Consider the following 26,410-nt stretch of genomic DNA (forward strand, 5'->3'; position numbering starts at 1 on the left):
ATCCGGGCCTGAATATTCCCGCCGTGCTCGGTTCGGCGCCGTCAGCGTGGTCTCAGACTGGCGTCGACTTGTTGGGGTCGGTTGCCAGGTTGGATGGCCGCAGCGCCACCAGCTTGTCTGTCGGCGCAGTCAGCAGCACTCGATGCTCCCAACCCAGTCTGTCACCGAGCCACGATCGCACACGGGAAACAGGCAAATTCTCTGCAGTGTCAATATGTTGGTTTCTTGTTGGTTTCTTGTCCATGTACCGTTCTCACCTTCTGTGCTTTAAGTGCTTCTCATTGGACTGTTGTTTTCCATTCACCAGCCTACGCCCGGTGTTTTCCCACCAAGCTGTCATTCTCTCTGTACCTTTTTATTGGCTCATCCCCTCGACTCTAGTTTCGCCTCCTCTCGGTGGAAGAGGTTTCCCTTCATTATTTATGGGCTGTGTATGTGCTGTGCATTAGTCCGACGTAGCAGACAACACAGCTGTTCCACCGACGTCGAATTCCCAGCAAATTCGCGCCTCATATCCTGTAAGCGCAATGGCCTGTGATTGGAATTCATCACCACCGTGTTACCTTGCAACACAACGTATTGTAAAGGGAATTTTATCAAATTCACATATTTAGCATGTTCGTCTCTCAGCTGACGCAATATATGTCGATATGCTGAAAACGTTGCTGTCTTTGTGGGTGGAAGGAGTCTGTTTATTGAAGTAATAAATATAACAAGATTAGATTTAAGACTGGCGTCTGTATCTGTGATCAGACTAAAGCAGCTACATCTTTTTTTTTCAAGATGGACCCTGTAATCGTGAGTCAATTACTCACAACATTCTTTTAGATAGTATTAGAGTTGAAAAGTGTGTGTAACTATCAGCTGATTCACGGATGGTTGGCCAGATTCAAGAGGATGTGAGAAATTAGAAACCTAATTAAAAAGTCTGCTCCTGTAAAGTCTAATTAAGGTCCATTATAGTGGTGGATGAGTAGCAATGAATCACCGTACACAACAGGAACTGTAAAGCCTTGGGCCACACATGCTCACAGTAGAACTTAATCTTGCTTATCATGGGATTTAGCGTGAAAGAGGATCTAACCTATTTCAGCTCTCCTCCCATACAGGCTTTAGCGTTTATCGGCTGGCTATCCATTTCACCATGAATCAAAGTGGGCCAAGCCCCCTCAACCTGACATGTGGTACAAGTAGGAGGGAGGGTCTTGACAATGCTGTAACTGGGTTACTGTGCTGCTGAGTTCAAGCTGCAGATGAGATGCTTCACAAAGCTTCAACCAAATGACTGCTTGGTTTTAACGGCAGTCAGTTTGACACTGCCTTGGATCTGCAGCCTCTGAGATGCACCAGGACTCCAGTATGCGTTGATTTAGCTCTTCATTTTGTGCCTGGTGCAGATACGTATACACATTATATCAGCTAGTCATTATCGATTTATACTTGAGAAATGATCCCAATAGTTGGAATGACTCTATTGTCTGTTGAATGACTAAACCCTCCAGCCGCCTCTCATTTCCTGGATCATTCTCCTGGTTTATGCAGCTCATTTCTTTCCAGCTCTGTGGTTGCTCTCGTCTCTTCTCAACGAGCAATGAGCCACTTAAACCTTGGACACACCTCTCACTCTTGTTTTTTTGTCAGGTTTCCTTTTGGTTGTAATTGTCTCACTTAGCCTAATGAGGCAGTCACCTGGTCAAGGCTTCCCAAAGCCCTGAACATGTTAAGTACTTTTCTAAGTACATTAAAAGGTAGGAAATGTCACAAATCCCATCATTGTAACAACGTCCTGAAGCTGATGTTGGTGCCAAATTAAATTAAGCTACTTTAAACAATCACAAAACAAAATGATCAGGGTTTCCTCATTTTTAAAATTTCTTTACTGAACGAGGAAGGTGTTCCCAAAACCTTAGTCTGGTAAAGTGTGACGTGTATAAAAGCCACAGCAATTAAAGGCAAATCAAAAACAAAACACTAGTCAGTGCTTTAGCTGTTATTAGACGCCCATTAAACTAGTCGCATCCCCCCAAACCGAGAGGATGATGCTATAAGAGCGAATAGAAGCGCTTGCTCTTTGCACAACACGCCACTCGACTGTAATTGGGAAAAAGAGCCCAAAGAGAGCTCATTATCTAGCAGAGTAGCTGATTCCTACTTGAGCTCCTCACCGACCCTGTGTTCTGTCACCGTACGCGTCACCTGGCTGCACACACTCAGCAGAGACCTGGCACCGTAATGGCTCCCAGAGAAGGCTTTTATTATGAAGCATTTGGCTCAGAGAGTTTAATGCATTTTAATGTGTTGCAGAGTTTTGTGACACCGATGGTGAGATGTAGACGAAACACGTGCAGTTTGTACATATATAATACAGTATGAAAACCTGGAATCTCTGTATATTGTGCTACTATCATGTTAGACAGGCATTTATAATTTGAAGAAGAGTTTCAGTCATACAATGACTTTTTTATTAGATAGCCAGCAAAACTGCAATGCAGTTGATATAATACTGTTTTATGGGTTATATTCAAAGCTCTGAAAGACCCCAAAAGCCACAAATATACTGTAGATATTACTTTTACTGCTATCCCTCTTTCATGTCTTGTTGGTTCCTGTACAATGAGACAAGAGTTTCTAGAATGATGTCCAAACTGTGGCTGCTGATAATGTTGACCGTGTTTAGGTACGGATCTGGAATTTTGTATTGAATTTATTCCCATTCATGCTCTGATCTGAATTCAGTAGCAGTGTGATTGTTTTTCGCTGTCGTGCAGCATGTGTTTGGTGCTGTGTCGTGTGCTTTTATCTCGCAAGCCTTGAAAAATCTGTTTGATGGACGGCTGCATATTCTGTGAAGGCAAAGCTTGTGAAGAGACTGTGACTGAAAATAAATCCATAAGGGGAAACAATGCAATCACTGATTTAACCTAAGAAACGCAGCGTATCTTCACTTTGTCCCTCTTGTTCATGCTCTTTGTCTTTACTGGGGGGACAGAAGGTTGGTTTGTTTACTCAGTGGTAACACAGAGATGACATCTGAAATATCTGTCTGGCATCTGAGCACGTGTCCTCAAAGACACTGGAGGACTGGATAAGACATACAGATGCTGTATCAGTGGTCCAGACATCACCCACTTACTGTGCGTCTGCTCTGTGACCTGTGTTTATTGAGGCCTCTCAGTGCGGCTTTGAGTCATGACTGGTGATTTGCCAGTTCATCCATCTCAATGTCAAGAAACGCAGCATCTAAAGTGCACCTTGTCCCAATAACTGTGTTATTGATGAATATACCTGCTCTGCTGCTGTGAGTTACAAGAGATTAAACGTACAAATGAGTACTGTGCTTTTAGTTTGACTGTGGTGGAAGATATTTAGTTACTGAGTGGACTTTGTGCCAACACCTCAACTTGCGTTACCTATAGAATTCTACTTTTACTTAGAGCAGAGAGAGTTTACACACAATCACTATGTATCTTTGTGTTTGTGTGTATTTTATGTTTGTTTCTTTCATCACGATGTGGAAACGTTTGTGTTTACAACTGAAAAATCAGCTCCTCATGAGGTCAATATCTGTTAAAAAGATTAAAGAGCTGTGTTTATTTAGCAGGATTAGTACGGTGATGTTATTATTATACTGTAATGGAGGAGGTTTCAATTTCTAGAGTGAATTCTGATTTTGACATAATGATTGTATGATTTGGTTTGCATTGGCTCTACATAAAAATTGTTGTTTCACCTGAGTGAAATAGAATTTAACATGTAGAAATCATGACGCTTGATTCTTCTGCCAAATTGTGTCGTGTTTCATAAATAGAGTAAATGAAATGCGCAAATGAGCTGTGTCTTTTTTGGAGTCGGGACGTGGCTTTTCCAATAGCAGATGCTAATAACTGTGAGGGTGATTAGAATGAGCAGGTTATTGTTATTCAGGAACCGAGGTGCAGGTCTGGGAAATTACCTGCCATCTTCTTCAGACCGACAGTCTATCTCCTCACGCTGCCCTCGGCTAAATCCAGGTTTCCTACTTCATAACTGTCTTGACACATAATCCAGTCTAATGTCTCTGAAGTTAAGGCCTTCCTCAATGGGACTTAATTTGCTCTCGGCAGCAAAGCGCACCTCCAGGGCTCTGCTTCAAGACTTATAATACCAAAGCACAACAACATCATACACCACCATCAGCTGGTGGGTTTAGGTGAGCTCTAACATGGTGAGTTGGGAACTGTATTTAGGTCTTCAAAGTCATACTAATTACAGCTTCGTCATTTGGTCATGAATACATTTTGACCTATTACATGATTAAAACAGAGTAGATCAATGTCTAACAAAGATGAATATTGTTTTTTTGTCGCTGTTTATGCTTAATGAGAGTCAATAGAACCGAATCCGTTTTACTGAGTGAATTTATGACTTTCTAACAGACCTGAGGCTCAGTGTGGGACATTCACATGCAGTAATCTAGCCCTAATGTTGTTGCGCTTTCCTGGCGGGGCTGTTAGCGGCACATAATGTGCATCGCGTCTGGCTGGGCTCTGCTGGTGTGGAATGTCTTATTGAATATTTAGTCTGAGCATTTCCAAAGACGCATAGTCTGCCTTATTTATTGATGAGGGATCGGCTGTCCGCGCTTTTGTTGTTCATGCCTGATAATCCTGCGCGTTTGTGTGGGAACATAAAGAAATGGCACCGACGGCCGCACCCACTCAGCATCTACCAACACAAAGAGCCACTGGAAGTGATGGAAGGATTCTGGGTTCAAGTACTGGTAAAGCCCATCCAAAATAATAAGCAGCCGTGAACCAAATTCACCACAGACAACATTGATGATGTTGGTTTTATGCCTCCCAACATTGCAACAGGTGACCTTTCAGGACGGGGACAGCGTTTTATGGCTGCATTCATCCGTCTGAAATGGTGAGTTTGATGAATTGACCGTTTGACACCGCGGCGAGAGTTTGCGCTGCCAGAATATTTATTGCTCTCAGGGACGATGAAGGTTGGGTCGTGCCAGCTGTTGTTTAGCTCTGTCGCCTTCGAAGAATCATGAGTCACCGAGCGTGTGGAGTGGACCGTGACTCCTCTCATTGAGGATTTTGGATGTGATGATGACAAGTGCCGTGCAGTTGTAGGTGTAGTGTAGGCAGTTGCCCCTCAAGTACATAAATCATCGCAAAACTTAATAATATATTTAAAATACATTATTAATACTATAACATATGTATTTAATAACACAAAGGCAACCTTTATATGACACTGTATATTAATCGTAAAAGAGTTCTAAGTGGGCGGGACATTGTTCTGTCTCATCAGGTCGCTTGTTCTCGCAGAAGATTTCATTGATCCTCTTGTGTGGGCTGATGCTCACTCAGCCTCCACTTTCTGCAAATCCACTGCAAATCCCGCTCCCCGTATTATGTTTGTGCGAGTGCATTCAACTCGTGAGTCCGCGTGTGCGCCGGTGGTACTTTACACCAAGTACACAATAAATACGGACATTCAGAAAAATACAAAGCTCTGGAGATTTGATGCTCTTTATACAAGGGAGAGGAAATACCGTGCCTCCTCTGGGCTCTGGGCTCAGCGTCGGGGGATTTCCACCGTTTCCGTAATCACTGTGTTATGAGGTGACCCCACTCGACATTGTGCTGCTCTGCGTGTGATTGTTTGTTCCTGGAGCAAAGGCTCCAGGAACCCCCCCCCCCCCCCCCCCCCCCCACACACACACACAGTTCATTTGCTGCTCCATCCAATCACATGGCTTTAATTCTCAGAGCGTTCACCTTAGGGCTCTTCTGCACCTGTTACCTAACAGATTACACTTTTGGTTTTTAGATTTGTTTCAGCTTTCCCTTTTTTCCCAGAAGACCGACTAGCGTGTGTGTTTTTTTATTTCCTCTTTTAGACGGCAGGTGCTGTGATGCTAAAAATTGTTTCGGAGCCGACTTTTTCCATGGAGATTTTGAAGTGCCAAGCTTTACACAGCGTTACATTTCTAACCCAGCTGCTGGGGTTTGTATTCTGCTGTGTGTTTTGGACGGGGAACTCAGTTTTGGGTGATTTACCGATTTTCCTCTCTCTTCCCTCATTCATTTGTATGCAACGAATCAATGGGACTTCTGTTATGTTTACACTGCATTCAAGTAGCCAGTGTGTGAGGAAAAAGCACTTTGCTTCAGTTTCCACTATATAAGTGGTATATTTATCAACATTTGTTTCCTCACACATACACTCATAATATTCTATTAGTCTTTTATGGTGCGGCTCACTCGAGTCCAAATCCTCTCCAATGGTCTGTTCACACTCACAGATTAGAGGATCATTGCTACACCATCAAGTTGCTCCGTTCCAAAAGCCTCCAAAAATATACAATTGAAAACACAAAAATACATCTTCATTATTATTTCTGCGTCATATGTACTACATAGGCTTAAAAGTCTCTGAAGTCAGACAGGCCTCTGGAGAAAACACGCTATTAACAATGACAGGAAATGCTATGACAGCCTCATTAGCAAGTGTGCATTTTAATGAGAATAGTGAATCTCCCCGTGGGTCTTCTGTCGTCTTTTTGTTTTTTTGGTTGCATCCTCCTTCTGTTTTTAGCTTTTCTCAGCTCCTGTAGAGGGAGTCTTCATGATGCTACAGCCTCTTTGTCTGTTAGTAGTCCCCCGGTGGCCCCGTAGCAGGTTCCTGCTCTCTTGCAGTTATTCTTAGCCCCGTGTCGGAGTTGGGATAGCTGAGCGGCTCGGGAGATGTGACACGCATCGGGCCCACGCGCATGTTGTCTAATGGGTAGGAGTGAGAAACGAGGGCGGGGGAATAAGATGAGCAAGTGGAGAGGAAAAGCCCTGTTTACTATGTAGCATCAGCAAATCCGGGGTTTCACTTTCACTGCTTGTACAGACTGTGTGAGTCATTAGGTGGGACGTATTAACCACTTGGCCTCCATCTAGTTATGGTCTGTTCATACTCATATATACATACATATATGCTACTGATTATGCAAATTTAAAAGGGTTTTCCTTTTTGTTTTTGACTGCACAGATGTTCTGTATACCTCCTCTCCCTCCTCGTGTAAAAATAATGGATCGCTCCTCCTTTTTTAAATTCATAATGCTGGATTTATTCAAACTGGATAACTTACGTAACGTCTCTCCGCAGGGCATCAACATCGTGGGCCCAAGTAATGCCGAGCCGCCGCCTCGACCTCCCAGTCCAGCCATGTACCAGCTGGACATCGTCCTGAAGAAGGGGAGCAACCTGGCTATTCGGGACCGGACAGGTACGAGCTCTGCTTGTTGTGCCCGTTAGCCGCGGCGCCGGTGAGCCTCATGCAGGGAGACACAGTGAACAGGTTCATCAAGCCTCTGTCTCGCCCCCCAAATGAAAGCTCCCGCAGCCTCATCGCTGTCTGCCTCCGTTGTCCTGTTTCATTCTGTCAGTTTAGCCGGGCCGTCACCTGCGATGCCGCCGCCCTCGAACCCGCCCGCTTTATCGCTAAATTGATTGTTATAAGACTGTATGTTGTCAGGGAAATGTTGGTCTTGGTAGTATTTCTGTTTTTCTCTTTTAGACTCTCCTCTGTTTTCCCTCACATTTCTCTCATCTCTCCCCCCGTGTAGCGTATTTATTAACTCTCTTCTCATCTCCTTGTCACTACACACTCAATTTTCCATGTGTGAAATGAGATGGACTCACTGCGAATGGTGCAGCACATTTCTTCTGAAGCCAGCCATGAAAACGCCGTTGCTGCCTTAAACTAGTATATTGTCACAGACTAATCCAGTTTGATCCACTGATTGTTCAGGTCTAAAGTTTTTAGATTGAGTGTATATACTACACAGAACCCATTATTATTTTAAATGATCCTAACCGTGAGGCCTTTATTGAACACACTCATTAAGCATATAGTTGGCAACAGTGTTTTAATGAGTGCAAGGCCCTGCGTTTAATTTAATAACTCAAACGAATTAAATTGGACATGTAATAAATAGCTGAGTGGTGCTTTATAAATGATTCAAAAGGTTTAATGGAGGGGAAGCGAGCCTGCTTATTTAGTACTGTCTATAATTGTGCATTTCACCGTGTGGACCCATTTCTCCCACTGTTGGAATCAACCAATTGCACATAAAGACACAGAATCTCACCTTGAGCCTGGAGCTTGAATGCGATTGTAATGTTAAACGCTTGGCAGATAACCTTCTGGCCACTGAGCTGGCGATTATGTCCATTATTGTGAAACGGCCAGCTGAGCAAAAAAAAAAAAAAAAAACAAGGCCAGGAAAGATGTCTCATAAATTCTCACTGACAGCGATTGGGACAACGCTGGATGCCAAGGTCTCATTAGCGGTTGCAGCAGCCGCCAGTATGACAGATCCGAATACGCTGCCCTTCTCCTCCATGCATTTCGCCTGACTACCTGTCCGTTTGAATAACCAGCTGTGAGGTGCAGAGCTCACCTGTCCTGCCCTGAGCCCAGCAGGGCGTCTCATTAAAGAGACAGAGAGACAAGGAAGGGGCGAATCAGAACAATCCGACCCACTTTACTTTCTTCAGGTAATGTTGTTGAACATTTACAGAATAGTAATTATTTATGATCATATACAGAATGTGATGACAACTTGACTTGTAGTTCCCTGTGTAGGTTTTTGCTGTTGTGCAGCTGAAATGCATCACTGGGACAGACAGACTGACCAAATCTGTGGGATCGGCCATTAACTAATCATTCTAGCGTACCTTGTCAAGTAAACTGGATAAGAGCAGGGCTGTCGGTACCAAAGCCTACCTATTGATTCACTAAAAGCCCCCACATGAATTATTAATAGAGACATTTTAAAGCAAGCTTTTTCTGCATTTGAAGTTTCAGCGTTTTGGTTTTTCAATCTAGAGGGGCAAGAAAAATAAGTCGTTTGAACATAAAACTAATTAATCACACAGAACACAGTCGCTGTCTGACGTCAAACCCGGCTATAGAAGCCGCTGATTAAAGCCGTTTCTCTCCTGCTGTGGTCGGAGGCATGAACGTTACCGCTCTCTGTGCTCTCTGTCTGTGATTGGGCAATGAAAGGAGCTCGCAGAACCAGGAGCATGTTCTGACTCCATGTTCTGACTTCCAACCCAGCACAAAACAAGGAGACTTGTTGAGGGGCGTCCAGCTGCCGATGTGCACGTGGTCCCTCCTTTTTATCGCTTCTGTGAAGCATAAAGGGAGGAAGGAAGCAAACATACAGCCATCACAGCTGATTAAAGGTTCTGATGCAGGTAGAGAAGCTATTTGCACAAGGAGAAGGGAATTAAGAAACATGCAACGTGTGGAAACGTAATTGCTGGAAAATGAGTCTCTGATAATTAAAACTTGCATTTGTAGAAAACAAGAAGCCTCTTTACACAATGGATCTATTGTAGCTTTTGTCCAGTGACACAATGAAGTGTCACTGCATTTCCTTCAGTTCAGCTCAACCATCGTTTCATTAATCCTGAGGCACTCAGACTAATTCGATGAAATATATGGCTGCTTCGCCGCCTGCAGAAAAGCCTCGGCTTCAGTTGTCAGGACCAAACGTCAGGCGCTCAGGCATTTCTGCTGAGCTTGCAGCTGCTGTCAGTGTACGTCTGCGAGGGTCCAGTGGAAACAGGCCGGACAGTAAATACAGGCTGGGGATTCACTGCAGGCGCTGACACATCCTCGTAGTAGCCCACTGTGTTGTTACCCAGGTAGCACATGCAGCTTCTGCTCAGTGAAATCAGCTGTGACACATCATTGCAATAAATTCCCTTAAAAACCTGAATCTTTTGATTGATTTAAGTGAGCTCAATGTGTGATCCGCATCTTAAATGTGAGTCGGAGCTTTGGAAGCGCATGGCTGGGCGGTTCTGGACCGTCGGAGCATCAGACTGCTGATGCACGGCGTTTCCATCGGCGCTGTTCCTGCTGCTGTGCTCCTTGGTTTGCTTCTAATGAAGGATAATTACTGTGTGTTGGATGTGACAGAGTTTAATGGACAGATACTGCAGCACCGCTGGACATGAGTGTCACCTCCTGCCTCCACTGTGGCGTGATGCTGCTGTAGTGTGTGCGTGTGTGCGTGTGTGCGTGTGTGTGTGTGCGTGCGTGTGCGCGTATGCGCGTGTGCGCGCGTGGTTATGTATGAGGCAATGTTGGTGTAAAGCTCTACAGCGTTTCATATTAACTCCTCAAAGAGCAGCTGAGACAGTTTGGACTAGAACAAGCAGAATTCAGCAGTTATTTGGAAACAGTGAGAGCCAGAGTTTGACGCCACTCTCAGCGTGTTGCCTTCAAGTCGCCTTCACTGTTTCCTCACCTCCCGTGTTATTCTTCCACATGCTGTGCTTTTGTGTGATTTATTTTAGTTTCCGCTTAATCAGCTGTGCTGAGCAATTGCTCTGTGCCATTATCGTACGTGGCACTGCACACGGGTGGAGAACAGGAAAGTGAAGTACTCTGTGTAAAGTGGCGAGAGGCAAAGGTGTGTGTCTGTGATTGTGGCTAATCGTAATGAGGCAGGCCCTCGACCCATTAGTCTCCATCCTATGATTTAGGTTCTTCTCTTTGCAGCAATCCCCAGTGCATCCTCCTGAGCGCATTGCATTCTGGGTAATGGGAATCCCTAGAGCTGCAACCATCCATCAATCCTGACACACACACACACACACACGCTCCAGGCTCGCTGCTCAACCATGACAGTGGTCTTGCAAACAGCTTCACTACATTTTTCTTTCCTCTCCTCACATCTTGGGACGAGCACCAGGATCTTTGTCCTGTGGCTCCCAATAAGATGCCACAGAGTAGGCTGTAATGCTTTGAGTCCCAAGAATGCAATTATTCAGTCAGTTCAATGGTAATTGGATGAATGACTTCACTAGACTGTTTCTCTTTTCTTCCTTTCTGTCATTTTTGTCTCTGTACCATTATTTGTAAAGGGCAAAGTAGCTGATGCTGCTTAAGCTGCTTTGGACAGGAAGTATTTTTGACCAGTCAGATTATTGTGTGTTGCATGTTGTTTAGACATTTGAGAAGTGTTTTATCAGATGACCTGTTTTTACAGACTTTACTATCAGCATAAGATCATCATTGTCACTGACTGATGATAATCAAGTATTAGAGAACAGATTGGTGCAGGGCAGCATGTGACCACATACATGTACGTGTAGTGATTATGACGATGTCAACCTGAACTGACAGGTCTTCAACACTCTCACTCTAATTCATACACTATGTTCTATTAGTTTCTATGAAAATCAGTTTTCCCCTCGTACTGAAACTGATCAGATGATTTAACACAGTTAGTTCCAGTCTATCACCAAACCCAGTTGTTCATAATGACGTTGTGCATTATTTATGCTTCTCTAATGCTGTTAGCAGGTGGTTTGTCATCCATATTCATGTATTTCATCAGTTATACCAAGCTTTGCGGCTGCTTATCAGTGTGCAAATGTCATTAGTCTATTATATACAGTGAATTCCTTTTAATGCGTACAGTAGCTGAAGTTAAGCGTGTTTTTAACTTTCTACTGCACATTTCAAGTTTTTGAGATGTGTTGAGAAAAAGATATTGATACACTGTGTTATATTTAAAGTAATAATAAAGTCCTACTTCTTAGGACCTGTCTCATAGCATAAACCCCTGAGTAATCTTTCCATTCATTTTCAGAGGATGTGCCACCGTCCTACTGTCCTCTGCAGTTACCTGCTAATATAGGACCAGTTAATAATTCAGGAGTCGGTGCTGACACAGAAAGCTATTGATCATAAATGCGTAATGATCTACAGATGATAAAAATGAGGAAGCGGAATAATTAGTTAGTTAATTACAAACCATGTGACCATTACGTCTTTCACCAGCTGCTGGTAACAAGTGACTTTCATTTTCTAAAACCACTGGAGGAGCAGCGTGTTTGAAGTAGCGTGGTCCGTTTTACTGTAATAAGCCTGAACGCGACCTCATGTGTTTTATGCCGTTCTAATTGCAGCATCGGCCTCTTCAGAGGTCACATGCGAGTACTCTCTGCTCGGGCCCAGTCGGGCGAATGTCGCCCTTTATTCTGCCAGAATATTTTATCCGAGGTTATAGCTGCATTTCTGACGTTAATGTCAAGAGTTCGGGTTGTTTTAATGTCACGTCTCCTGTCAAAAGAATAAACGAGACTGATATTTGGCCCTGAATGTTTTTGTGTGTCTACACTGTGGCTTGGCCGAGAAGTGAGGACAGAAAAACCTTCCTCGTGGCGCGAGACGCTTGTCCTCACTACTCAAATGACTGGACTTCAGAGTGATGTGGTGGGTTCAGGGTGAGTCCAGAAATCAATGCTAGCGGCGCTTTATTGGGAGGAATCCTGCAGTGATTTAGTTATGGAAAGTGAGAGTTGTTCTTCTGTTCTGTGTGTCTCTGTGTGCAGTTAATGTCTTCTACATTAATTGCAGCGATACAGACACTCAGGGCCCTTCACCTCTGACTGTGTGGGGTAAATAAATCCTCATCTGAAGCGGTGGCGTTTGTCTGGAGCAGTGGGGGGGGGGGGTCGCTGCACGCCCTTGGACCACCGCTTTCTCTCAGAGCAGCGCTAGAATTCAAATGGAAGCATTAGACTGTGATTAGCTTCTCTGTGCTAGCAGGGAGTGTTTCACTGATGAAACTGGTTATTGTTAATTTGTCTCAGTCCTAAATTGCTTTTTAGTTGACTGTGCATAACTACTAAATATGTCTACAGTACCACTAGATACCACTACTAGATCTTGTAAGTTTGCTGTGTTTACTTGCACTGTAGTTTAAAAGCGTCCATTTTGTATTTTCCTAATCCCTCGCTAAGACAAGGTGACCATACAGAAAGTGATAATGGACCTTTTATTTTACCAGTGTCTTTATGGTCGCTCTCCATTAGACGCTGAGAGGAGACACACGTGTGGTGAATGACGCTTTAAACTCGCATGTGGGGCTTTTAGACGCCCAGCGGGTCCTCTCATCAACACATTATTTACTGTGAGCTACTGTACGGCCGTCACAGTGTTTAGTGGTGTTTAAAGAAGATGGACCACTGAACATCGTCACTGTGGACGTTCACTGTGGCAGCTCCTTGTCACTCACCTACAGTAAGTGACGGCTTAACGTAAATGTAGCTGATAAACGTTTAGGTTAACGGAGCCATTTCCTGTTTATGGGCGTTTACGTGTCCTCCTCTTTCATAGTACTTTCAACAATGTGAGCATGCAAGGCTGAGAATGGAGATGAATATACTGATTATATTGTGTTTATGGATGTGTGTACTGATCCACTACCCACAGGTGTCGGCACAGCAGCGTCAGACAGAAGCGCACTTTTACACCCTGCTCATAAACCTCAGTACCTGCGGCACCTGCTCACCTCTGCCTCTTCATCAGTTTGACACACATTTCCTCCTCATGCGCACTCTCCTCCTGCCTGACACTTTCATTCACAGCTTTCCCCCTCGAGGTGCACAAACGTTTGAGCTGCACCGATCCATCAAACCCACTGTCCTGAGCCTAAGCTAGATTGAGGCATTGGCACATCAGCCATTATTCATTCTTTAGAAGATTATTGATCTCCCAGTAAGTATTGATTGCTGACCTGTCCGTCCAGTAGACCTCATATGGGACATACAGCCTCCTTCCCCTTCATACAGTTTCCCACCTGTGCAAAGTCGTGATGAAAAGTCATATATGCTGGTTGCTTTCTAAGACTGCACCTCTTCAATTGCTTCTCTGTGCTGTTTTGTACCCATTCATACTCGTATCCATCACGCCACCCGTCTATAGCAGCAGCCTTTTCATTTCACACTGTTCAGCTTGATATGTTTATGGCACTATAAAGCTGGCACTCCCCTGATGCACAGACTCTGGGCCAGTGATGTGTGTCTGGGAATATTGACCCAGTGGGACATAAAGGAGGAGGAGTTGCTGCGTTTTACAGCTTCTTGCTTCTGTGATGCGGTTTAGGACAATTTTCGTTTGTGAAGAATTTAAAGATGAGAATGAACATCGCATTGTTTTTTATTTAATGTAATGTTAAATGGCAAGAAAGTAATTGTCATTATTGACTTGCTCTCATACGTCTGTGTTGAGTCTGTGTATTTGCGTTTTGTGTCTTGTTTTCTGTCGCCCTTGTCCCCTTTCTGTCCTGCAGCTGCACTGCCAGGGCACATTAAGGGTGAACATGTGCTTGCAGTACATTGAGGTTGTTCGAATGGGAAGAAATGGACATCTTCTCCCAATGGGCATATTGGGATCGAGCGTTGTTGTTGTTGGAGCTGAGAAACACATGAGCAAGTTTCACTCAGCGAAAGCAGCACAATGCTTTTGTGTTTTCAAAGATAATTTGAGAACATGTCAACCTGGAATGAGTGAATTCTAGGATTACTTTGAATTTAAACACAGCAAGAATTTTATGTTTTTGGCTGACGCATTTGGCTCTTCACTGTCTCCAGTAAGCATCAAGGATCCCATCGTTTCCAGAGGGCGCAGCCTTTATAAGCTACCTGTCAGTCTTTGAGGCCGCACATGGCAGATTATCATGACTGGTACAGTAAATCATAGATCTGTGGAGTGGCTTATTATCTTGGCTTATTATAGCGCTGTACGGTGGAGTCCGCGGCTTTACTCAAATGCCTTTTGTGCTAAGTGAATGGATAAACCACAGACTCTGCTCTATGTGAGAGCCAGGGTTGCCAGATAATAGGAGTCCCCTGCTCTCCTGCGGTTTACTTGGTAATCACTTTAGTCACAGTGAACGATAGCATGACCCCAACACAGCACACTGGTCAGTCCAGGGCATCATTTAAATGATAGATGTATACGTCCAATCGAAGGAGTGATGGTTAGACAGAAGAGGCGAATGGGGCAAAGAGATCCCTGGATGCAAAGAACGATAACATCTACATGATAAACAGATTATCTCTACACTGTACGAATGACTCATCTGGCAAAATAAGACCAATGCTACCATCTAGTGGTTAAATAGGGGAACTGTATGTGAGGCCTCCTTAAACCCCCAACGTCACCTTTAAATGCGTGTAGTCACGTGACTTAACAGGCGTAGCCACATGACATTTCTTGTAACGTACCTTTAGAACCTGTGATAAAAATAGCTACATAATAACAGTTTAAAGTCTAAGTGTTTATGCAGTGGTTTATTATTGCATACCTTTTTGTCTCTTTCTTCCATCACTTTGCATTACCAGAACCTTTCCTGTGTTTGACGTCTGTCCCTGCAGGAACTAGTGACCCCTACGTGAAGTTTAAGATCGCAGGGAAGGAGGTGTTCAGAAGTAAGACCATCCATAAGAACCTGAACCCAGTGTGGGACGAGAGAGTGAGTCTGCACGTGGAGACCCTGAGGGACCCGCTCTACGTGAAGGTGAAGCACGCGCGTTGTGGACTCTACGTCTTCTTCTGTGGTCTGAATACACAAATACACCAGCTTTCTCTCAACACTCGCTGTGCTGTTTTTTGCCTCATTGTAGGTTTTTGACTATGACTTTGGACTCCAGGATGATTTCATGGGCTCAGCCTATCTCTACCTGGAGTCACTGGAACACCAGAGGTCTTGTTTCACTGCTTTTCTGTTTTTGGTTGCAGCCATGTCAGGCACATACTGATTGTCTTCTCCCACTGAACCATGAGTCGTATTCATTTCTGTTCCTGATATGTAACTGTAGCACTGTGTTGGTACAGTAACAGCATGATTAGCTCATGCGTCATCAAATATGGCCCTTTGTCTCCATCTAGTGGCAGTCTTTGAAATACCTCTAGACCTCAGAATCGGACTGTAACAGCTACAGTACCATATGTATTTACTACATTCGGTCTTTTTCTTATCATTTCTTTATGAGCAAAAATTAATTCTTGGAGGCAGATACGGTTTTTCTGCCTTGCTTAGCTGAATTAAGTTAAAATATAAATAAGGTAGAGAGAATAAAGTCATTTACAGAGTTAGGCCAGAACAAATCTATAGGGATCATCATGGGTTCAAAAACGTAATTGTTTGATTTGTCAGAGCCAGATGAGTGAGCAAAGCTTTACATTTATTTTTGTATTGAACAACTTATCACCCTAAACACAGCTTTAAAGTGTTTCTGTTTGAAGATCTGTGGTTGTTTTGAAAGGAACAATTTATTTCAAATTGCATTAACGCTTGCGACTTTAAACTTGTCCGGAACAGACCTGAAATGACTCTGATGTCAAAGAACTCACCTGAGGGAGAGAATGTGGACCTTTTAGCAAATGGAAATATGGATTTCTACAGGAAATGAACTTTGCTTTCTGTCCCTCCCATTAGGACACAGGACATTACACTTGACCTCAAAGACCCACAGTATCCTGAACACGACCTGGGCAGCCTGGAGCTCGGCGTCACCGTGTCGCCGAGGGAGGGAGACGTGAGAGATTCCGTAAGAAATCGACCTGAGCCTTTCACTGTGGCCACTGCCGTTCCACATTCGCTCCTCATTCAAAGGAATGAGCTCTGTCTCGCGCCGCACGGCCTTTAGCTCGTCACACAAGACGAGCCGTAGCAGAGTTTTCATATTCATAACTGAAACTCCGAGTTACTGCAGCAAACTGTCTTTCGCGTGTCAGGAACTCGAGCGGGTTGTGTTGGACTGGAATGAGCTGGCGTGATCCAGCCTCATTTACTGGAAGCTCTTCAACTCGGCAAACGCATACGCATAAACAGGAGTGTAATTAAAATGTTTTGTGGAAAAATTCCATGTTCAAAGAGCAGCGGAGTCTCTTTCTTAATTATGTTGGCTTGTTTCTCTGTGGACGTGCTCTGTGTTTCACAGTTGCATTATTTCTGTTCAATTATTTGTTTGGTTAATTGGACCCCTGCATGCTCGATCCAGAACAAGGCAGCGTCATGGGGGAAATATTTTATTCCTTTTGATCCGATGTCTTCATTCTGCTGTTTATTTGGTGCTTTAGTTTGGAAAGTCCACACTTGACACAACAAATAAACTCTATTTAGGTTAAGCGTCATTTTGGATTTCTCCAACTGTGAAGAAAATGAGTACAAGGTTATCTCGGTACACGTTGGGTGGTGCTCTCTGGCGCCATCTACTGGTCTTAGAGAGTGAAAGCAAATCTCCTTTAAACATCCTCCAAAAAAATGCCAATAATAACACAGTTTAAGTCAGTGAGCAGAATCATTTCTGTATGTGATTTCATTTATATAGTATGTGTTTATATGTCTGTACTGTTTGTGTGTATCTGCATAGTGTGAAGCTATAAGAGCGTAGGACCGCTCCTCTTTCTTTTACGCCTCTGCTTGCATGAAGACAGCTCCCCCCACACGTATCTAACCCCACCAGGCCAGAGCTAACACCTGAACACACCATATCCCTCTGACCCTTCAGCTTTAATGGGTGGGGGCGCTCTGTAACTGCTTTGTCTCATTTACAGACCATGCTTTTGAGAAGGAACTGGAAACGATCTAGTAAGGTAAACTAACAGAAGAAAGCATGAAACTTCACACCCACAAACCTCCAACTGTCCTGTAACCTCACTGCCGACTGCACCCTGCACCTGTCCTGCACTCTTTACTGGTGTCCTGGCACATGGATGGAGTCTCTGGTCCTTTCCCTTCCTCCCACTTCCCCCCTTCCACAGTGGCATTAGCAGTATTCTTTTTTTCAGGTTTTCGTGGTCGCTAGCTTATTTTCCACAAGCTGCAATGCTGTAAACTCTATACGGCCCTGCAAAAAATAAGTGCAGCTAAGCCTTAAGGTGGAAAGTTGTACCAATTCATCAAAGGTGGAAGCAATGCAAAATACTTATCACCACTGTCACAAAGAGTGAATTTTCCAAATTATGTATCTTCTGCTCAATGTTAGTTCCAAGTATGACACTGGTGCTTTTTCCTTGCAGCGTTCATGTGGCAAAATAAAGCGACTCATGTGTTTTAGGGGTTTGAAGGCGTCCTGTACAGCAAATCCACCGTTAGATAAGACGGACGCTTGGTTAAAGACTGTGTGGACAGACTATAGGACACTCCTAAACCCCTTCACATCAAGTGGAAGTCTTGGTTTTGGTGTTCACCTTGTTTGGATTTGTCATTTTGAGGCCGCCACCTTTTGGTTTATTTCTTTGGCATGATGTTCTGCTTCTTCTTGGTTGATGCATGGAACACGTTATCTTGTTTCACCCAACGGGAACGTTCATATGAGGCCAGAATCCGCTTCTGTGGTGTCTTGTCACACATATTTTCTTGTCATGGTCAGAAATTGCCATCAGGAAGTGCATTGATTTTTCTTGACACTAACTTTTAACTCATCACACATAGAGGCAGAAAGATTGTTTAACTAACATTAAAAAGTTTGATATTCACCAAGAGACAAACACGCACATTTGATATGTGCTTGGTTGGAGCTGGACAGACGTCCCGCTGCATCGTGCTTCCCCAAACTGAGTCTTTGAAGCCTTCAAACTGGGCCACGCCACCTGTGATGTGGGAATAAGCCAAAGGAACGAGCTACTGTACCTTCCCACCAAAAAGTCTCTTCTGCCTGGTTATTTTTACACAACCACGTTGTAATGAAGCATTGAACAGTGTTGAACCCACAGCAGAAGATGCACAATGCTCTTAGTATGAAGTAATTAAGAGTCAGAAGTATATTAAATTCAGATCTTTCCAACTTAAAAACCAGGCAAAATGCTGGTTTTGGCACTTGAAACGTTATCGTCCTCCAAAGGGCTGAGGAAAGTCTGCCTGTATTAGTTATTAACCGATTGTAAGCATCATTTGTGAGACTTTCCGCCTCTGAACATGTCTGCGCCGTATATCTCCTGCTGTGATTTGGCAGAAGGACGCGGTTTCCCAATCCAAATAGCCCATAGTTTACAGTAACACGAAATATGTAGCAGCAAAACAAGGAAACAATTAGCATTTTGCCCGGGTGGGACACAACAGCGACCTCTCGTCATTAGCATGCAGCGTGTCAGGAGCAAGTGAGCGGGGGAGATGCTGTATGGGAGGTTGGCTGCTTTGCAGGGAGCCATATGCACTGTTTAATGTCTGGAGAATGGAAATTAAGAGGCTTCGTCTCCAGATCAAAGGCCTGCACTTGCGAGGCAGGGTTTGTTCAGAGTTTAATGAAATTCACCCACAAAACAAAAGCTATGCTAATAAATTCTCCCTAACGAGGAAGGAGGAACGAGAGTGGCAGAGAGAGAGAGAGAGAGAGAGGTGGATCTGTTTGACAAATAAATACCCTGCGCTTTGTTTTAGTGAAGGATACTGACATGATTTAAAGGGAGGTTAAATAGGCCTGTAAGTGCAGAGTCATCCATATGCATTCACGGTGCAGCCAAATGCTCCACCATCAACCCTCAAGTCACCCACCTCTTGTTATTAGGGTTATTTCTACAAAAACGAGCTCGATGGAGGCTCTTGTGCCTCCAGCCATCGATTAGCAAACTGCCTCTACAGTACGTAGACAGTAGTAAAGGTTTTCACACCGTTGGTGTATTTGCGTCGGGTGAGCTCACAGTTAAACCGTTGATTGTTGTTACTTTGTGCTGTGTTACCTGGTGTGTTTTGCCTGCTCCTCTTTGTGTCGTCTCGATGGTGTGATGATGTGCTCATGAGCTATTTGTAGTTGAATGAATGTCTGTGGCCGCATTATTTCGTGTCCGTGCTTGTATGGATGCAAACGTACAGCTCTACAGTATTAATGTTCATTTAAGTGTGTGTGCGCGTGCGTGTGTGCGTCTGCTGCAGTATCAGAGCATGCGCCTGTCGGACGTGCACAGAAAAGCCCAGCTGTGGCGCGGCATCGTCAGCATCAGCCTGATAGAAGGCCACGGCCTGCAGCCCATGGACGCCAACGGCCTCAGCGACCCCTACGTCAAGTTCAGGATGGGCCACCAGAAGTACAGGAGCAAGGTGAAGCCGGTGTCACTGTATCAACTGTACTTAATGGCCCGCTTTGTCAAAATGCTCCTTCTTTTGCTGTCGTTCACTCACTCAGACAATACCCAAAACACTGAACCCCCAGTGGAGAGAGCAGTTTGATTTCCACCTGTATGATGAGCAGGGAGGGTTTGTGGACATCACTGTCTGGGACAAAGACGCTGGGAAGAAGGATGATTTCATGGGAAGGTACAGTGATCTTCATCTCTCCAAAATGACCTTTGACCCTAGGAGCTCATTTGGAGAAGTAGTAATGATTTTATTATTAAGAGTTTAACTTGTTTACTTCTCTAACCTCAGGTTTTTACAGGTAATTGTTAGTGTATTTTTATTGAATCGTCTCCTGCGAGCTTCAGCTTCGCCTTCTTTTGTGGCGCGTTTGTGCCCTTTTTAGATGTAGCATCGACTTGTCCCTCCTCGGTAAAGAGCACACGCACAAGCTGGACCTGCCGCTGGAGGAAGGCGACGGCGTGCTGGTGCTGCTGGTTACGCTCACCGCCTCCGCCGCCGTCTCCATCTCGGACCTGTCCGTCAACATGCTGGACGACCCACACGAGCGGCTCCAGATAACGCAGAGATACGTGAGTGTGTGTGTGTGTGTGAGTGTGTGTGTGTCTGTGTTTGTGTGTGTGTGTCTGTGTGTGTGTGTGTGTGTGTCTGTGCGTGAGTGTGTGTGTGTGTGTGTCTGTCTGTGCATGTGTGTGTGTGTGTGTGTCTGTCTGTCTGTGCGTGTGTGTGTGTGTGTGTGTGTGTGTGTGTGTCTGTCTGTCTGTCTGTCTGTCTGTGCGTGTGTGTGTGTGTGTGTGTGTGTGTGTCTGTGCGTGAGTGTGTGTGTGTGTGTGTCTGTCTGTGCATGTGTGTGTGTGTGTGTGTCTGTCTGTCTGTGCGTGTGTGTGTTTGTGTGTGTGTCTGTGCGTGTGTGTGTGTGTCTGTGTGTGTCTGTGTGTGTGTGTGTGTGTCTGTGCGTGAGTGTGTGTGTGTGTGTGTCTGTCTGTGCATGTGTGTGTGTGTGTGTGTGTGTCTGTCTGTCTGTGCGTGTGTGTGTGTGTGTGTGTGTGTGTGTGTGTGTGTGTGTGTGTGTGTGTGTGTGTGTGTGTGTGTGTGTCTGTCTGTGCGTGTGTGTGTGTGTGTCTGTCTGTGCGTGTGTGTGTGTGTGTGTGTGTGTGTGTGTGTGTGTGTGTGTGTGTGTGTGTGTGTGACTGGCCACAGCAGGTCGGCCTCTCTCCTCCGCGCTGCAGCGACCGCCCAGGATCAGAGAGGGGAGCTCTAAGACCGAGACACGCGCATCGGGAGCCGGGGCGGGCGGTGCGTGTGTGTGTGCGTGCGTGTTTGTGTGTGTAATAGGGGGCGAGAGGTAAAGGGTGAGGGGTGCACCGGGAAGGGAAGCCGTGTAAAATGAAAAGAAAAAGCTATTTCACCTCTCTCACAAGTTGTGCAGACCCCGTTTTTCTGCTCTGCTGAAGGCGAGACATTTGCCTTCCTTCGCCGCCTCTCTTCCTGCCTCCTGCCTCGCGCCTGCACTCCCCATCCCCGTCCCGCTTCCCCGACAGCCTCGGCTCTTTGTCTGTTGCCACCGTGGCCCTGCTGCTAGATGAAGGGATGGAGAGATAGCGGGCGGAGGAAGGTGTGGGGGGCGGTGGTTGCAGATGGAGGGCCACAGCAAGGTCGGTTTGAAGACTTGAATAGTCTCCACCTATTAACATATTTCCTTTCCTCAGACTGGCTGTCTTTCAGCTTGTCTCGGGCCGATTCAGTGAAGATGTACCTCATCAAAGAGCACTGATAAAACCAAGTGCCACCACTAATACAGAACGCTGCGGCTCCAAACCCGCCAGTCTGTCCAGGCTACGGTACATGCGGGGAACTATTTTACTGACTAGCATTATCAGCGCACAACCAAACACACACCTGCACAAACAGCTGATGTCCAACTGCATCGGCCACGAGAGCCAGGTTGCGTCATCAGCAGACACACACACACACACACACACACACACACACACACACACACACACACACACACACAGGGATCTGAGTGCAGGGATTTGATGCTAATGAGCTTGCTAATGTTCTTCCTTTGCATTGCATTGTGTGTGGGTCTGTGTGTGCCCATACAGTATTTATGTACATTATTTATGTGAGTGATTACACTAGTGCATGTAAGGTTTTACTGCAGCTGATGTGAGAAGTACAGTACATGCAACACAGCGACAGAGTCAAGTGCCTTCCATGTACTATTGCTCACTGTAACCTTTCCTTCATCCCTAATTACTGATTCCCAGAAGTAGACGGGAACAGAGGGAGAGAGGGAAAGGGAGAGGAAGAGATTTATGCATTATGATGGCAAAGGAGCACACACACTAATGGCTCTTAATGGGCCTGAGGTGGCTTCAAGATGGGTGGATGAGAGGAGGAGGACGTGATGACCTCCTCTGATGTGGTGGCACTTCACCACCCACCGCAGTGCACGCGTCCATTCCATCGCCCTCCCGCTCTGAGGTGAGGAGAGAGGACACCGCCTGCACAGCGAGGCAGATAAGGGGCTCCGAAGCCGCAGACGCTCTGGACAGACAGTGATACTGAGCTGATCAATAGTAGTTGAAGGAAATTGGTAACGTTTGGTTTGAGTTGGAGCATTTGCAGAGTTCTAATCAAATGTCCCGTGTGTGTGTGTGTGTGTGTGTGTGTGTGTGTGTGTGTGTGTGTGTGTGTGTGTGTGTGTGTGTGTGTGTGTGCATGCGTGTGTGCATGTGTGTGTGTGTGTCTGTCTGTGCCAAACGTTATTTGCAGCTCTGATGAAAGGTGACACGATGCAGGAATGACAGCGAGTCATAAGTCTACGCCAGCACTGATTCATTTGTGTGTTTGTGTGTCTGTGGAGTGAGACAGAGGCGGGGAGGGAGACATCTCCGTGACAAGGCGTCAATCACAGACAGGGTGGGGGTATGTTTTACCGAAGCCAGCTCCGTCCCCTCATCGCTTCGTTTCATCTCCCCCCTCGTCCTGTCATCCCACCTGCTCAGGTGGCGGCGGGGGGGAGGCGGGGGAGGTGGGACGTAAATGAGGGTCCGGGGGCCGCTCGCAGCCCTCCTTCATCTCCCTCCTCGCGTCCGTCTGTCTGTGCAGTCCGTGCGTTATTATCAGTGACGAGGACTGTTTGAATGCGCGCGGAGGAAGGGCTTGTTCCTGCCCATCACGGTGGGACGTCCCCTCAGGGAGGCCCCGCGGTGGGAGACGCGTACGTCTGCACCCATACGTTACCAAGGACCGGCTCGTTGGCTTTGTCCAGGACGGGCGCTGGTGTTTTACGGTGCAGAAGTAGGTAATGAGTTATATAAACGTGATTTGTCTGAGCAAACAAACAAACATTTTTGTCAGTGAAGTGAGAAGTCCTGGGATTTCAATCCCCAGTCTCACAGGTTATGTTCCAACACAGCAACCAATCAGCCAGTACTTTAGACTAATCTCCTCCTCTGTTGCACCCCTCATGCCCTCTCTCTCTCTCTCTCTCTCTCTCTCGCCCTTTCTCTCTCTCTCTCTATTCTTTCTCGCCCTCTCTCTCTTTTTCCTTCGATCTCCTCTTGGCCGCTCACCAATAATCACAACAAGCAGCTGTACTATATCTTCAGAGGAATCATGCTTTAAAATTGAGAGTTGTCCCCTCTCTCCCCCTCTTTGTACGTCTCTCTTTCTCTCTCTTTCACTCGCTCGTTTCCCGCCTCTCTTTCTTTTCACACGCTCTCCCCTCTCATCTTCTTTAGAGAGCTTTTGGACAATGATATCGCTGGAAACAGGCAGAGTCTGACAGAGTTGGTAATAATGAATTAAGTCTGTAGCCTGGCCCTGACTCTGAAATTTAAATTATAATTACTCCTGTGGGGATGGAAGGGGTTATTGCCAGAGAGAGAAATAAATTGAAGTGAAGTGCATTTCCACTCTGCTTTTAAGACGCGCCGACATGCTACTCAATTTGGCCTCAGTGTAGCTTTTTCCATGCGCGTGTTTATACCTGAGTGTTTTGGTCTGAACAGAGGCACAAGTTTATGTGTGTGTGTGTGTGTGTGTGCGTGTGCGTGTGTGTGTGTGTGTGTGTGTGATCTCCACAGGTCTAGTTTTTAACTCGGCATCTCCTGTTATTAAAACCTGGTGCATGCAGCATTTTTCATGCGTTACATGTATGCAGATGTGTGTTTTTAGAGAGAAAAGCTTAACACAGCGTTTTGACACTGTGCTGGTTTACAGTTCACGTGTTTATGAGCTCTGATGCTGATTAAACCCGGTGGTTTGGTGCAGATCATAACTACAGTCTGACAGTCGCGCGTCATCAGCTGGTTGTGTCGCTCCGTCTCACGACAGACGCGTTGATGAAAACCGACGCAAACACAGCGCGTGAACATTCAGCCGTTTTCATTATCATTTTGCGTTTCACTTATCTTTCTGCTGATTCTAATACTATTCAAACACCCTGTCAACAACTTTTGGTCGCTACGCACAACAGAAAGGAAGGCAATTTGCAATTTTCAAGGAATTAACTAGACTGAGAGTGGAAACCGAGAAGAAATTGGGATTTGGGTAAAAACGTGAATTCATTGAATTCACGTTTTTACCCAAATCCCAATTTCTTCTTTCTCCTTTTGAGAAGTTAAAAAACTTAAGTAAATTTGCTCTTAGACAGTAAGTAACGCTCATTATTTGGACATTTGTGCTTCCATTTATCCTCCTTTGATCTGTATTCTTGTACTTGCCTACATTGACCTCTACCCGTTCTACATGCATCTTTGCTCCATTTTTATTTAGTCTAACCTTTTACAGTACATTTCTGCATGGCTCATCTTTACCAAAATCCATTCAGCTTAATTAAAAAAGTACAAAGTCAGGAAACATTTCATGCAGACAAGCACAGCTCTTCAGAGATATTAAATCTGGTCATTTTTCTCTGTTATTCCTCTATAAATGCCAGCTCTACATTTGCAAATGGGGAGCGCTAAAGGACATATTTTACCCTTTCCTCTTTTAATGACGTTTCAGCCTGTTGACCCGACTTTCTCTTTAATTTACAACCCTCTCGCCCTGGTCCTCTGGTTTTTCAGAACCTGTGGAGGTCGTTCCACAACCTGAAAGATGTCGGCGTGGTGCAGGTCAAGGTCATCAGGGCTGAGGGGCTCATGGCAGCGGATGTCACAGGTGAGACAACTATACAGTCCTGTCTCAACAGTAAGTCTCATAACCTTTGCTCATATATTTATATATTCATGTACATGAATGGAACAAAGGCTGCAGGCCTCCATTTTTTCCATTCTTTCATCCACATCAGGTGGATGACTATCAATGGCATCAAGACTATTCCGGCTGGAACTCTTATTTGTATCCAGACATTGAACCATATCTGAGGCACATTTTTTTGCCATAAATCCAGCCAAAGACAAAGTCAGTGTGTAATTTTGGTGTAAGGGATGATCCACAGCAAGAATCCTCAGAGAGAGTTAAAATCTATTTTGTGCGGGACGCTAAATTTGTCTCCGAATTTTTTAGAAAAGATGCAGACTGCTCATTTGAATAATAGAGAAAAAGTACACATTTGGACCAACAAATCTCTTTCCCTCCTCCTTCCTCCCCCTGCTCTTTCTCTGCTTGCTCTCTCTGAATCCTCCATTCTCCATTAATTCTTACTTTTAATTAGGTCTACAGTGGACAGGCCTACTTTTTCACTCTGTATTATCTAGTGGGGAGAGAAGAAAGTGTGTGTGTGTGTGTGTGTGTGTGTGTGTGTGTGTGTGTGTGTGTGTGTGTGTGTGTGTGTGTGTGTGTGTGTGTGTGTGTGTGTGTGTGTGTGTGTGTGTGTGTGTGTGTGTGTGTGTGCGTGTGTGGCATTTTTCTCCATTTGAAGCAGCTCCAGTCCCATTAACCAATACAGAGTGGAGCTGGTTGATTTGGGTTATTGCGGGGAGCGACCGGAGCAGCCAGAGTGCAGGGCTAATGGCTCTCCGGCTCTTGTATTTCACTCGGAGCAGAAATTCGCTCCGTGACCTCGTTGTAGAGCCCATCATTCAGTCTGGCTTCATGGATCCTTGTAGAAAAAAAAAATCAAAAGAGTAAAACTGTGGAAAAATACAGTCTATTGGCTGTTTTTTTGACGGTCACTTTCTCTGCATGTGGTCCTAGGGAACGTGTTTGATTCCAGCGCGTAGCGTCTTTAAAGCCTTCGGCAGTTTGAAATTATTGCTACAGGCTCGCTACACAACTGTGCACTTTTACCATGCATACTTAAAGTGCATGGGGTCTTGTGGGCTAATATTTTACGCAAACACTCCTAAGACTGAATACAAAACTACAGAAGGAAGGTGTAAATGTAGAACAGTACGTGTAGGTTGTTTTGGAGTTTGACAATGGGACATTCATGCATTGTGGCAGTGTAGTTCTTTTGTTATTGCTCATACAATGTCAACTCATAATTCAACAATTCCATACTTTTAACTGTC

The 26,410-nt window shown here is 45.1% G+C and overlaps 1 protein-coding gene across 9 annotated transcripts in view; it reads left to right on the forward strand.

Annotated features, from left to right (window-relative positions):
• Positions 1-26,410, forward strand: part of mctp1a (multiple C2 domains, transmembrane 1a) — a 94,833-nt gene that overhangs the window by 25,466 nt on the left and 42,957 nt on the right. For 7 of the 9 annotated variants that reach the window (XR_005898170.2, XM_029162374.3, XM_029162377.3 and 4 more), the window contains exons 2-10: positions 7,153-7,273; positions 15,238-15,380; positions 15,487-15,566; positions 16,302-16,413; positions 17,423-17,461; positions 19,740-19,904; positions 19,990-20,120; positions 20,326-20,512; positions 25,022-25,115. Coding sequence is in view for 8 of the 9 variants with exons in the window: in XM_029162374.3 (XP_029018207.1) it covers positions 7,153-7,273; positions 15,238-15,380; positions 15,487-15,566; positions 16,302-16,413; positions 17,423-17,461; positions 19,740-19,904; positions 19,990-20,120; positions 20,326-20,512; positions 25,022-25,115 (1,072 nt within the window). In the remaining variant the exon portion in view is untranslated. The remainder of the gene's footprint in view (positions 1-7,152; positions 7,274-15,237; positions 15,381-15,486; positions 15,567-16,301; positions 16,414-17,422; positions 17,462-19,739; positions 19,905-19,989; positions 20,121-20,325; positions 20,513-25,021; positions 25,116-26,410) is intronic. The other 2 variants (XM_029162375.3, XM_041072494.2) reach the window with 1 other exon arrangement.

This window comes from Betta splendens, chromosome 9, assembly GCF_900634795.4.
Source record: "Betta splendens chromosome 9, fBetSpl5.4, whole genome shotgun sequence".
Lineage (NCBI taxonomy): Eukaryota > Metazoa > Chordata > Actinopteri > Anabantiformes > Osphronemidae > Betta > Betta splendens.